This window comes from Scyliorhinus torazame, chromosome 2 (genome assembly GCF_047496885.1).
Source record: "Scyliorhinus torazame isolate Kashiwa2021f chromosome 2, sScyTor2.1, whole genome shotgun sequence".
NCBI classification, from domain to species: domain Eukaryota; kingdom Metazoa; phylum Chordata; class Chondrichthyes; order Carcharhiniformes; family Scyliorhinidae; genus Scyliorhinus; species Scyliorhinus torazame.
This window is the reverse complement of record NC_092708.1, coordinates 277,301,168-277,313,671: the sequence shown is the minus strand read 5'-3', so window position 1 is coordinate 277,313,671 and position 12,504 is coordinate 277,301,168. Positions and strand designations below refer to the sequence as shown.

General features: G+C 46.6%; 1 protein-coding gene across 6 annotated transcripts in view; it reads right to left on the bottom strand.

The window, feature by feature from the left end:
* LOC140398947 (RNA-binding protein 25-like) overlaps positions 1–4,922 on the bottom strand; it is a 227,116-nt gene extending 222,194 nt beyond the window's left edge. For 4 of the 6 annotated variants that reach the window (XM_072487945.1, XM_072487988.1, XM_072487955.1 and 1 more), the window contains exon 1: positions 4,375–4,407. In XM_072487945.1, coding sequence (XP_072344046.1) covers positions 4,375–4,392 — 18 coding nt within the window. In that variant the 5' untranslated portion in view covers positions 4,393–4,407. Of the gene's footprint in view, positions 1–4,374; positions 4,408–4,755 lie in introns of those variants that run through there. The other 2 variants (XM_072487996.1, XM_072487972.1) reach the window with 2 other exon arrangements.
* Positions 4,923–12,504: the final 7,582 nt, after the last annotated feature.

Sequence of the window (12,504 nt, the reverse complement as noted above, 5' to 3'; positions counted from 1 at the left end):
CTGCCCTCCGAGGGGAGGTGAAGGTCGTGGTTGCAATGGACACCGAAAAGGCCTTTGACCAGGTGGAATGGAATTATCTGCGGGAGGTCCTGGGACAGTTTGGGTAGGGCTTTATTGACTGGGTTTGGTTGCTATACGAGGCACCGGTGGAGAGTGTGCGGACGAATCGGCTGAGTTCGGACTACTTTAAATTGCACCAGGGGTCAAGGCAAGGATGTCCTCTCTCCCCACTGTTGTTTGCCTTGGCCATAGAGTCATTGGCAATGGCGCAGAGAGCATCAAAGGACTGGAAGGGGCTAGTCCGGGGGGGGGGGGGGGGGGGGGGGGGGGGGGGGGGTTGGAACACAGGGTCTCATTATTTGCAGACGACCTACTCCTATATATTTCTGACCCGTTAGGGGGGGGGGGGATGGGGAAATTATGCAGATCTTAGGGGAATTTGGCCAGTTCTCGGGATACAAATAGAATATGGGTCAAAGTAAGGTTTTTGTGATTCAGGCGAGGGGGCAGGAGAGGGGACTGGGGGAACTTACCTTTAAAGTGGTGGGAGGGAGTTTCCGTTATTTGGGAATTCAGGTGGCATGGGGATGGGAGCAATTGCATAAATTAAATTTGACCCGGCGAGTTGAAAAGGAGGTGGGAAATGCTCCCATTGTCACTAGCGGAGAGGGGACAAACCGTAAAAATGACGGTTCTCCCAAGGTTCCTGTTTGTTTTTCCAGTGCCTCCCTATCTTCATACCAAAGGTCTTTTTTAAGCGGGTGAATAGGTTGCGGGTAGAGACGGCTCCTCTGCCGTTCTCGCCAGCCCGGCGGGAGTGGCGGCCCAGAGAATCTGGGGGCAGTGGCGGAAGCATATGGGAGTGGAGGGAGCGTCGGTGTGGGCTCCAATCTGTGGTAATCACCAGTTTGTCCCGGGGAGTCTGGATGGGGGGTTTCGGAGGTGGCAGAGAGCAGGGATTGAGAGGGTGGGGAATCTATTTATTGATGGGAGCTTTCCATGTTTAGAGGCTTTGGAGGAGTTTGAATTGCCGGGAAGGAATGGGTTGCGATGTCTGTAGATAAGGGAATTTGTGCGAAGGCAGGTTGCGACCTTTCCGCTTCTGCCGCCACAGGGGATACAGGACAAGGTAGTTTCTAAAATGGAGGTGGGGAGAAGGTTTTGAATATCGATAAAGAACTCCTGGAGTGGGAGGAAACTCAGATAGATGAGCTAAAGCGTAAATGGGAAGATGAGCTGGGAGGGGAGTGCAGAGTCAACCCTTCCTCATGTGCCAGGCTCAGCCTGATCCAATTCAAGGTGGTTCACTGGGCACACATGACGGTGGCCCGGATGAGCAATTTTCTGGGACAGAGGACAACTGTGTGAGGTGTGCGGGAGGGCCAGCAAACCATGTCCATATGTTTTAGGCATGCCCGAAGCTTAGGGGATACTGGCAGGGATTTGTGGATGTCATGTTCACGATACTAAAAACAAGGGTGTTGCCGAGTCCAGAGGTGGCGATTTTTGGAGTGTCGGAAGACCCGGGAGTCCAGGGGGCGAGAGAGGCTGATATTTTGGCCTTTGCCTCCTTGGTAGCCCAGAGACGGATCTTATTAGCGTGGAGGGACTCAAAGCCCTCAAAATCAGGGGTTTGGGTTAGTGACATGGCTGGGTTTCTCAGACTTGTGAAAAGTTCGTCCTGAGGGGATCAACGTTAGGGTTCGTCTGGAGGTCGCATGGTAGCATGGCGGTTAGCGCAATTGCTTCACAGCTCTAGGGTCCCAGGTTCGATTCCCGGCTGGGTCTCTGTCTGTGCGGAGTCTGCACGTTCTCCACTCCTCCGGGTGCTCCGGTTTCCTCCCACAGTCCAAAGATGTGCAGGTTAGGTGGATTGGTCATGCTAAATTGCCCTTAGTGTCCAAAATTGCCCTTAGTGTTGGTTGAGTGGGGTTACTGGGTTATGGGGATAGGGTGGTGTGGGCTTGGGTAGGGTGCTCTTTCCAAGAGCCGGTGCAGACTCGATGGGCCGAATGGCCTCCTTCTGCACTGTAAATTCTATAAATTCTATGAAACTAGGTGACAGCCATTTATCGACTTCTTGGGAGAAAACTAAACTGTCTGCAGATTCGATAGGGGGGGGGGGGGGGGGGGGGGTTGGGAGGAAGTTAGACTATTTTGTGTTCAGAGTAGGTGGGAACAAGGGGAGATGGAGGGATGTGTTATACGCTGAACTAGGTGTACATCTGTATTTGTATTGTTTGTTATAAAATCATAAATGCCTTAATAAAATGTTTTTGTTTTTTTAAAAAGAAATTCTATTGAGCACTTCCCATACCTTGACAACCACCTTTCTCATTGACAGGAGATTCACCCTGAATCAGTAACACCATCTCAGCCCTCTGCAAACGAGACAAACAAACATCTCTGGAAGCTACAAGTCCTATTGTACAAACCAGTTGGCAACACCACACTGCAGTAAGATCCGGACTGTGCACCAGATCTAAAGAAATTCCATTGCAATGCCTCTGCCGCATCCTCAAAACGCAATGGGAGGATCAAATAAGTACGAGCATCCTTCTTGAAGCCAGCTCCTCAACTATTCAGGTAAAACACACGCAAAATCATCTCTGTTGTATTGGACATTGTTGCTTGACCAAAAGCCATCTTCCCCGACAGGTCCTGTTTTCTCAACTCTCAGATGACTAAATTTCCAAAGGAGGACATACGTTTTGAAGGCACTGTGAAGCTCTCATTGGAAGTGCAGCAACATTGATGACAATGAATTAAATTAAATTAAAACGCTTATTGTCCCAAGTAGGCTTCAATGAAGTTACTGTGAAAAGCCCCTAGTCGCCACATTCCAGCGCCTGTTCAGGGAGGCCAGTACAGGAATTGAATCCACGCTGTTGGCCTTGTTCTGCATTACAAGCCAGCGGTTTAGTCCACTGTGCTAAACCAGAAGGAATTTGCTACCAATTGGTCAAAATGTGTCCATCAAGCCTCGAGTCACAATCTTTTAATTAGAAGATAGAGCGGCAGCAGAGAAGAAAAGAAAATGAAGCAAGTTCTGTACTCTAGATCCCACTACGTTGTGGGACATCCTGCCCCATACACTCAAATCTATGGGTCGAGGAGCACCTTGTTCAGTCACATGACGACCCATGGCAAAAACTCTCAACCTTAAATTAAGGTACAGCGGATGCCATGATAAGGAGATTGAGATTAGTGATGCACCTGATGGTTAAATATCATTTCCAGCAAAAAGTTGCCTTCAGGAGTGCAGTAAACTAACAATGAGACATAATTCCAACCACCATAAGAGATTCTGAGTGAGCTGCTACTAAACAGAATTTTATGGGATTAAGGGGATAGGTTGGGGGAGTGGGTCTTGGTAAAGCGTTCTGTCAGAGGGTCAGTGAGCCGCCTTCTACACTGTGGACTCAATGGAAAATCAACAGTAGAATTCCCAAAATAAAACCTAAACTAGTACCAGTACAGAAGAATCCTATAGTTACTTACCTGTGATAGAAATTTGTTTCTTAAAAAATATATACCTCAGCACTATTTCAGCCAGAAAATATTGCACTTCAAAGAGAACAAAGAAAAGTACAGCACAGGAACAGGCCCTTCGGCCCTCCAAATATCCATGTAACAATTTACAAATCAAACTTTGCACCTGCACACTCATGCAAGACTCCCCTAATTTATCCACCCAAGCTAATTATTACCCTTTCATTTATGTCACAATCCTTCTACCATGTTTTACACAATGCTTTATGGTTTAAAAGATGAGCAAGTTATCCAAAAATGTATCACCTACTCAATCTCACTTTTGTTGATAAGCAACCACCAATAAAATGTTACTCTTGTTAGTTTCCCATCAGAATCCTAGAGAACTTATAATCACATACCTATTTTTGGGTACATACATCAGATAGGCATTTCATTGTAATGCCCACCATTTTGTGGTAATATTTTTCTTCCAATTTCAAAATTTAACGTAACATAATTGGTGTGCTTGATACCATGTACTGTACTTTGATAAGATTGGACGTGTGCGCCTCAAATTACATTTAGCCTTTTCTTAAAGAGTAAATGTGTTAAATAATACCGAGAACCATCAAATAAGTGAGCTTTTGAGTTAACAAGATAGTACGTTGGAAATGCAAAGCTGGGTGTAATTTGATTCGGTGAATACCGCAGGTCTGCCGGGGACATGACACAAGATGGCGAAAATACTCAGCCTCTCCTAGAAAAACTCAAATGATTTTAGAAACTTGGGACACGATAAAACTAGAAATTATAAACAGCCTGTGACGGCGATTAGAGGGTTTTCCTATTTACACCGCAGTGTATAATGTGGAATAATGCCGGAAAATTTGAAAACATTACCACAGCAAACAGCAGCATTGCTTCCAAATCCAGATTCCTACCGACTGGACCGCTCTCACTGATTGAGAACTAAAGGCAGGAGGGCGAACACAATGTTCGCAGCGGGGAACTTAACAGGCCCAACGTCCGGGTCAGGCCCAACTCGAGGCCTAGTTCCAACTCCACCCGCAGCCGCAGGCCCAGCCTCCGCAATTTCCTCCCCCTGTACCTCTTACTCCGGCAGACAGAGCGGCAGTGATGGAAACGCTAGGTCCAGGCCCAATCAGTTTAAACCGCTGTGAGGCCGGGACTCGACATGATGTCCTGGACAGGCCAGGCCGCTTCGGGCCTATGAAACCCTCGGCGGCCCCAGAACCATAATTCCCCACCAGCGAGACTCACCAAAGCGAACAACGCTCTACCCGGAGATTCTGACTGGGAGTGAATGATGACTCCTCGGCGGCCTCGCTCACCAAACAACTGCTCGTGCGTCACCCCGTGCCCGCGCGCGATTTCTCCTGCGTCACCTTGGCCGCGCGCGATCTCTCCTGCGTCACCTTGGCCGCGCGCGATTTCTTCTGCGTCACCTTGGCCGCGCACGCTGCCCCCTGCGTCCCATTGTACCCGCGCGCACAACCACTGCGTCGCACAGTGCCCGCGCACTCTGGCCTCTGCGTCACCCCGTGCCCGCGAGCGATTTCGACTGCGTCACCTCTTGACCGCGCACGCTGCCCCCTGCGTCGCATTGTACCCGCGCACGCTGCACCTGCGTCACCGTGTGCCCGCCGCATGCTGACCCGCCGTTACCTTGTGCCCGCGAACGCTGCCGCCTGTGTCGGCTTATCCGCATCGTCACGAGCCAGTGCCTGGGAAGTTCATTCAGCCCCAGTACCCCCGTGTTAAAGCTATCAGTAAGAAGTCTTACGACACCAGGTTAAAGTCCAACAGGTTTGTTTCACATCACTAGCTTTCGGAGCACTGCTCCTTCCTGAATGAAGAGGTAGGTTCCGGAAACATATATATAGAGACAAAGTCAAAGATGCAAGATGATACTTTGAATGTGAGCATTTCCAGGTCATGAAGTCTTTACAGATCCCGAGAGAGGGGTAATCCCAGGTTAAAGAGGTGTGAATTGTCTCAAACCATGACAGTTGATAGGAATTCACAAGCCCCGGCCAAGGAGTCGCCTTGTGTTGTTCGACTTCTTACTGTGTTCACCCCCTGTAAACAGTACTCTCAATCCCTTCTAAACATTGTTAGCTCCTATAGATGCAGCCCAGCTCACCCCCAGCTAAACAGGAAGAGATGGACTGGCAGACACTGGTGTAGTGGTCAGGTCACCACTAGTATACGAGGTCCAGGTTCATGCTCTGGAGCATGGGTTCAACTATGGATAGTAGAATCAAAATTTAATGAGTAAATTCTGGAATTGAAAGCTAGTCTCAGTAATGGTGCTCATGAAACTTTTGTGATAAAAAAGCATGTGGTCACTAATAAAGAAACAATTGATGCATGTAACAATGGGACAGCAATTATCATGGGGGATTTTAATCTACCTGTCGATTGGTCAAACCAGGTCGGTCAGGGCAGCCTTGAGGAGGAGTTCATAGAATGTATCGCGATAGTTTCCTCGAACAGTATGTAATGGAACCCATGAGGGAGCAAGCTATCCCAGATCGGGTCCTGTGTAATGAGACTGGTATAATTAATGATCTCATAGTAAGGGATCCTCTCGGAAGGAGCGATCACAGTACGGTTGAATTTAAAATACAGATGGGGCGTGAGAAGGGAAAATCGAATACCAGTGTCTTGTGCTTAAAGGAGACTACAATGGGATGAGGGAGGAGTTGGCTAGGGTACACCTAGGGGGCAAAGACTTTATGGTGGGTCAATTGAGGAACAGTGGAGGGCTTTCAAAGCGATTTTTCACAGTGCTCAGAAAAAGTACATACCAGTGAAAAGGATGGATTGTAGGAAAAGGGATTCTCAGCCATGGCTATCTCAGGAAATAAAGGAGGGCATCAAATTGAAAGAAAATGCATACAAAGTGGCAAAATTAGTGGGAAACTAGATAATTGGGAAATCTTTAAAGGTCAACAGAAAGCCTAGAAAAAGCTATAAAGAAAAGTAAGATAGATTATGAGAGTAAACAAACTCAGAATATAAAAACATAGCAAAGGTTTCTATAAATATATAAAGTGAAAAAGAGTAGCGAAGGGAAACTGGTACTGAAAACAGGCTGAGAAGATTCACAGAAGCCAAGAACAGAAACTGCCTCATGAACCCTGGCTGGAATCGATAATGGCTGCAAAAGCACTCAAGTCAAAACATAAACCGGGGCTGGTTTAGCACAGGGCTAAATCGCTGGCTTTGAAAGCAGGCACAATTCCCAGGCACAGCCTCCCTGAACAGGCGCCGGAATGTGGCGACAAGGGGTTTTTCACAGTAACTTCATTTGAATTCTACTTGTGACAATAGCGATTTTCATTTTCATTTTTCATTTCAAACCTGTTATTGTGATATGGATTTTTATTACCCACTCCAAGTCTATGAATATGTAACAAAATTCCAGACACAGGTGATCTGTCGGAAGGACCAAGGAACTGATCATCGACTTCAGGAAGCGTAGCACGACACACACTCTCATCTGCATCAATGGCTCCGAAGTGGAGATGGTCGATAGGTGTAAGTTCCTGGGGGTCACCATCACCAACAGTCTGTCCTGGTTCACTCGCGTTGATGAAACACTCAAGAAAGCCCAACAACGTCTCTACTTGTTAGAAATTTTGAGAAGCCTGAGGATAGATAAATCCCCTGGGCCTGATGGGATATATCCTAGGATGCTTTGGGAGGCCCCCCTTGTTCAAGAAAGGTAATAGGTATAACCCAGGGAATTATAGGCCGACTTGTCTCACTTCGGTCATCGGTAAATTATTGGAAAGGGAGGGAGAGGATTTATGATCATTTGGAAATATACAGCTTAATCCAGGATAGTCAGCACGGATTTGTGAGGGGTAACTCTTAGCTCACAAGTTTGATTGTATTCTTTGAAGAGGTAACTAAGTACACAGTTGAAGGTAGAGCAGTTGATGTATACATGGATTTTAGTAAGGCATTTGATAAGGTCCCCCATGGTCGGCTCATGCAGAAAGTAAGGAGGCATGGCACAGAGGGAAATTTGGCCGATTGGATCAGTAACTGGCTATCACATAGAAGACAGAGGGTGGTGGAAGATGGTAAATTTTCATCCTGGAGCCCAGTCATCTGCGGTGTACCACAGGGATCAGTGCTGGGTCCTCTGCTATTTGTGATTTTTATCAATGACTTGAATGATGGAGTTGAAGGTAGGGTTAGTAAATTTGCTGATGACACCAAGATTGGTGGAGTAGTGGATAATGTGGAGGGCTGTTGTAGGCTGCAAAGAGACATCGATAGGATGCAGAGCTGGGCTGAAAAGTGGCAGATGGAGTTTAACCCTGATAAGTTTGAGGTGATTCATTTTGGTAGGACAAATTTGAAGTCCTACAAGCTGAATTTAGGGAGCTAGGAGTTAAACTAAAAAGTAGGACCTCGAAGGTAGTAATCTCAGGATTGCTACCAGTGCCACGAGCTAGTCAGAGTTGGAATGTCAGGATAGAGAGGATGAATACGTGGCTCGAGAGATGGTGCAAGAGGGAGGGATTCAAATTCCTGCGGCATTGGAACCGGTTCTGGGGGAGGTGGGACCAGTACAAACCGGACGGTCTGCACCTGGGCAGGACTGGAACCGATGTCCTAGGGGGGGTGTTTGCTAGAGCTGTTGGGGAGAGTTTAAACTAATGTAGCAGGGGGATGGGAACCGATGCAGGAAGTTGGAAGGGAGTAAAACAGGGATAGAAATAAAAATATAACTTAGGAGAGGTTACTGATCGAGGTGTTAAGATTCAGAACAGAGGTAAAAAAGCCAACATAAGTGTACTTTACCTGAATGCTCGTAGTATTCGGAATAAGGTAAATGAGTTGATGGCGCAAATCATCGTGAATGACTATGATTTAGTGGCTATTACTGAAACATGGTTAAAGGATGGTCACGACTGGGAGTTAAATATCCGAGGGGATCAAACTATTCGGAAGGACAGAGTGGATGGTAAGGGAGGTGGTGTAGCTCTGTTATTTAAGGATGACATCCGGGCAACAGTGAGGGATGACATCGGTGCTATGGAGGATAAGGTTGAATCCATTTGGGTGGAAATCAGGAATAGTAAGGTGAAAAAGTCACTGATAGGAGTAATCTATAGGCCACCAAATAGTAACATTATGGTGGGGCAGGCAATAAACAAAGAAATAACAGATGCATGTAGAAATGGTACAGCAGTTATCATGGGGGATTTTAATCTACATGTCGATTGGTTTAACCAGGTCGGTCAAGGCAGCCTTGAGGAGGAGTTTATAGAATGTATCCGCAATAGTTTCCTAGAACAGTATGTAATGGAACCTGCGAGGGAACAAGCGGTCCTAGATCTGGTCCTGTGTAATGAGACAGGATTGATTCAGGATCTCATAGTTAGGGATCCTCTCAGAAGGAGCGATCACAATATGGTGGAATTTAAAATACAGATGGAGGGTGAGAAGGTAAAATCAAGCACTCGTGTTTTGTGCTTAAACAAAGGAGATTACAATGGGATGAGAGAAGAACTAGCTAAGGTAGACTGGGAGCAAATACTTTATAGTGAAACAGTTGAGGAACAGTGGAGAACCTTCCAAGTGATTTTTCACAGTGCTCAGCAAAGGTTTATACCAACAAAAAGGAAGGACGGTAAAAAGAGGGAAAAGCGACTGTGGATATCTAAGGAAATAAGGGAGAGTATCAAATTGAAGGAAAAACATACAAAGTAGCAAAGATCAGTGGGAGACTAGAGGACTGGGAAATCTTTAGGGGGCAACAGAAAGCTACTAAAAAACCTATAAAGAAGAGTAAGATAGATTATGAGAGTAAACGTGCTCAGAATATAAAAACAGATAGTAAAAGTTTCTACAAATATATAAAACAAAAAAGAGTGGCTAAGGTTGGTCCTTTAGAGGATGAGAAGGGAGATTTAATAATGGGAGATGAGGAAATGGCTGAGGAACTGAACAGGTTTTTTGGGTCGGTCTTCACAGTGGAAGACACAAATAACATGCCAGTGACTGATGGAAATGAGGCTATGACAGGTGAGGACCTTGAGAGGATTGTTATCACCAAGGAGGGAGTGATGGGCAAGCTAATGGGGCTAAAGGTAGACAAGTCTCCTGGACCTGATGGAATGCATCCCAGAGTGCTAAAAGAGATGGCTAGGGAAATTGCAAATGCACTCGTGATAATTTACCAAAATTCACTAGACTCTGGGGTGGTCCCGGCGGATTGGAAATTAGCAAACGTGACACCACTGTTTAAAAAAGGAGGTAGGCAGAAAGCGGGTAATTATAGGCCAGTGAGCTTAACTTCGGTAGTAGGGAAGATGCTGGAATCTATCATCAAGGAAGAAATAGCGAGGCATCTGGCTGGAAATTGTCCCATTGGGCAGACGCAGCATGGGTTCATAAAGGGCAGGTCATGCCTAACTAATTTAGTGGAATTTTTTGAGAACATTAACAGATAACGGGGAGCCAATGGATGTGGTATATCTGGATTTCCAGAAAGCCTTTGACAAGGTGCCACACAAAAGGTTGTTACATAAGATAAAGATGCATGGCATTAAGGGGAAAGTAGTAGCATGGATAGAGGATTGGTTAATTAATAGAAAGCAAAGAGTGGGGATTAATGGGTGTTTCTCTGGTTGGCAATCAGGAGCTAGTGGTGTCCCTCAGGGATCAGTGTTGGGCCCACAACTGTTCACAATTTACATAGATGATTTGGAGTTGGGGACCAAGGGCAATGTGTCCAAGTTTGCAGACGACACTAAGATAAGTGGTAAAGCAAAAAGTGCAGAGGATACTGGAAGTCTGCAGAGGGATTTGGATAGGCTAAGTGAATGGGCTAGGGTCTGGCAGATGGAAGACAATGTTGACAAATGTGAGGTTATCCATTTTGGTAGGAATAACAGCAAAAGGGATTATTATTTAAATGATAAAATATTAAAACATGCTGCTGTGCAGAGAGACCTGGGAGTGTTAGTGCATGAGTCGCAAAAAGTTGGTTTTCAGGTGCAACAGGCGATTAAGAAGGCAAATGGAATTTTGTCCTTCATTGCTAGAGGGATGGAGTTTAAGACTAGGGAGGTTCTGCTGCAATTGTATAAGGTGTTAGTGAGGCCACACCTGGAGTATTGTGTTCAGTTTTGGTCTCCTTACTTGAGAAAGGACGTACTGGCACTGGAGGGTGTGCAGAGGAGATTCACTAGGTTAATCCCAGAGCTGAAGGGGTTGGATTACGAGGAGAGGTTGAGTAGACTGGGACTGTACTCGTTGGAATTTAGAAGGATGAGGGGGGATCTTATAGAAACATATAAGATTATGAAGAGAATAGATAGGATAGATGCGGGCAGGTTGTTTCCACTGGCGGGTGAAAGCAGAACTAGGGGGCATAGCCTCAAAATAAGGGGATGTACATTTAGGACTGAGTTTAGGAAGAACTTATTCACCCAAAGGGTTGTGAATCTATGGAATTCCTTGCCCAGTGAAGCAGTAGAGGCTCCTTCATTAAATGTTTTTAAGATAAAGATAGATAGTTTTTTGAAGAATAAAGGGATTAAGGGTTATGGTGTTCGGGCCGGAAAGTGGAGCTGGGTCCACAAAAGATCAGCCATGATCTCATTGAATGGTGGAACAGGCTCGAGGGGCCAGGTGGCCTACTCCTGCTCCTAGTTCTTATGTTCTTATGAATGTGGATTACATGGTTAATGGTAGGGTTCTGAAGAATGTGGAGGAGCAGAGAGATCTCGGAGTTCATGTCCATAGATCTCTGAAAGTTGCCGCCCAAATGAATAGAGCCGTGAAGAAAGCCTATAGTGTGTTAGCATTTATTAACAGGGGGATTGGGACTTCCGGTGGCGACCATGGTCGCACATTCGATAGCTCCTGCCTGTAACGGACTTTCGGACCTTTTTCCTGACTTTTCTCGGACTTTAGGTGATAGATCGGTGCAGTGGACGATATTAAGAAGGATTCCCCCTCCGCTGTATGGCTAATTGGACTAGAAGTGGGCGTGTGAAAAGACTCAGCCCGGATAGAGTGAAGCAGTCGGAGCTGGTACGGCGCAGCACGGCGGAGGGTCAGGACCATGGAGCGGTGGCTCAGTGGTCTAAGGAGCAACAGACGAAGTTCTTTAAGGACTGTTTCACTGAGCTGAAAAAGGTAACGCTGGACCCGATGAAGGCTGCGATCGATCAAGTGGTATTGAATCAGGTGGCCCAAGGCAAAGCGATACAAGAAATTGAGCTGAAATTATCTAGCCAGGAGGACTATCTAACCGTGCTGATGCACAAGGTGGAGGTGTTGGATGAGCGCCACAAGAGAATGCAGGAGAAGTTGGAGGACCTGGAAAACAGGTCCAGGAGGCAGAACTTTAGGATCGTTGGCCTCCCCGAAGGAATTGAGGGGTCGGATGCGGGAGCATATGTGGCGAGCATGCTGGAGAGGCTAATGGGGGTCGGGACGCTTTCTCGGCCCCTGGATGTGGATGGAGCGCATCGAGCCCTCGCAAGGAAGCCTAAGGCGAATGACCTGCCGAGGGCCATGGTGGTGCGTTTCCACCGTTTTTCAGACAAAGAACTTGTCTTGCGGTGGGCCAAGAAAGAGCGGAGCAGCATATGGGAGAACAGCGAGGTGCGCATCTATCAGGACCTGGGAGCGGAGCTGGCCAAGAGACGTGCTGAGTTTAACCGGGTGAAGGCGATCCTCTTCAAGAAGGGGATGAAATTTGGGATGCTGTATCCAGCGCGGTTGTGGGTTACACACGAAGACCGGCACTTTTACTTTGAGACACCGGTTAATGTATGGTCATTTATCAAAGAAAAGAAGTTAGAAGCGTCTTAAAGGACACTTAAGTCTTGAAGGAGTTATCTGGGGGGCAGTTTGTAATTTTTGTAATTCTTGTATCGGTTCAAATAGGACTATGTAGTTCTGGGTTAAGTATTGGGCTGGGGTGGTGGTTTGAGGGTGATTTGTTTTTGCAGAGATTGGATGTGGAGGGGG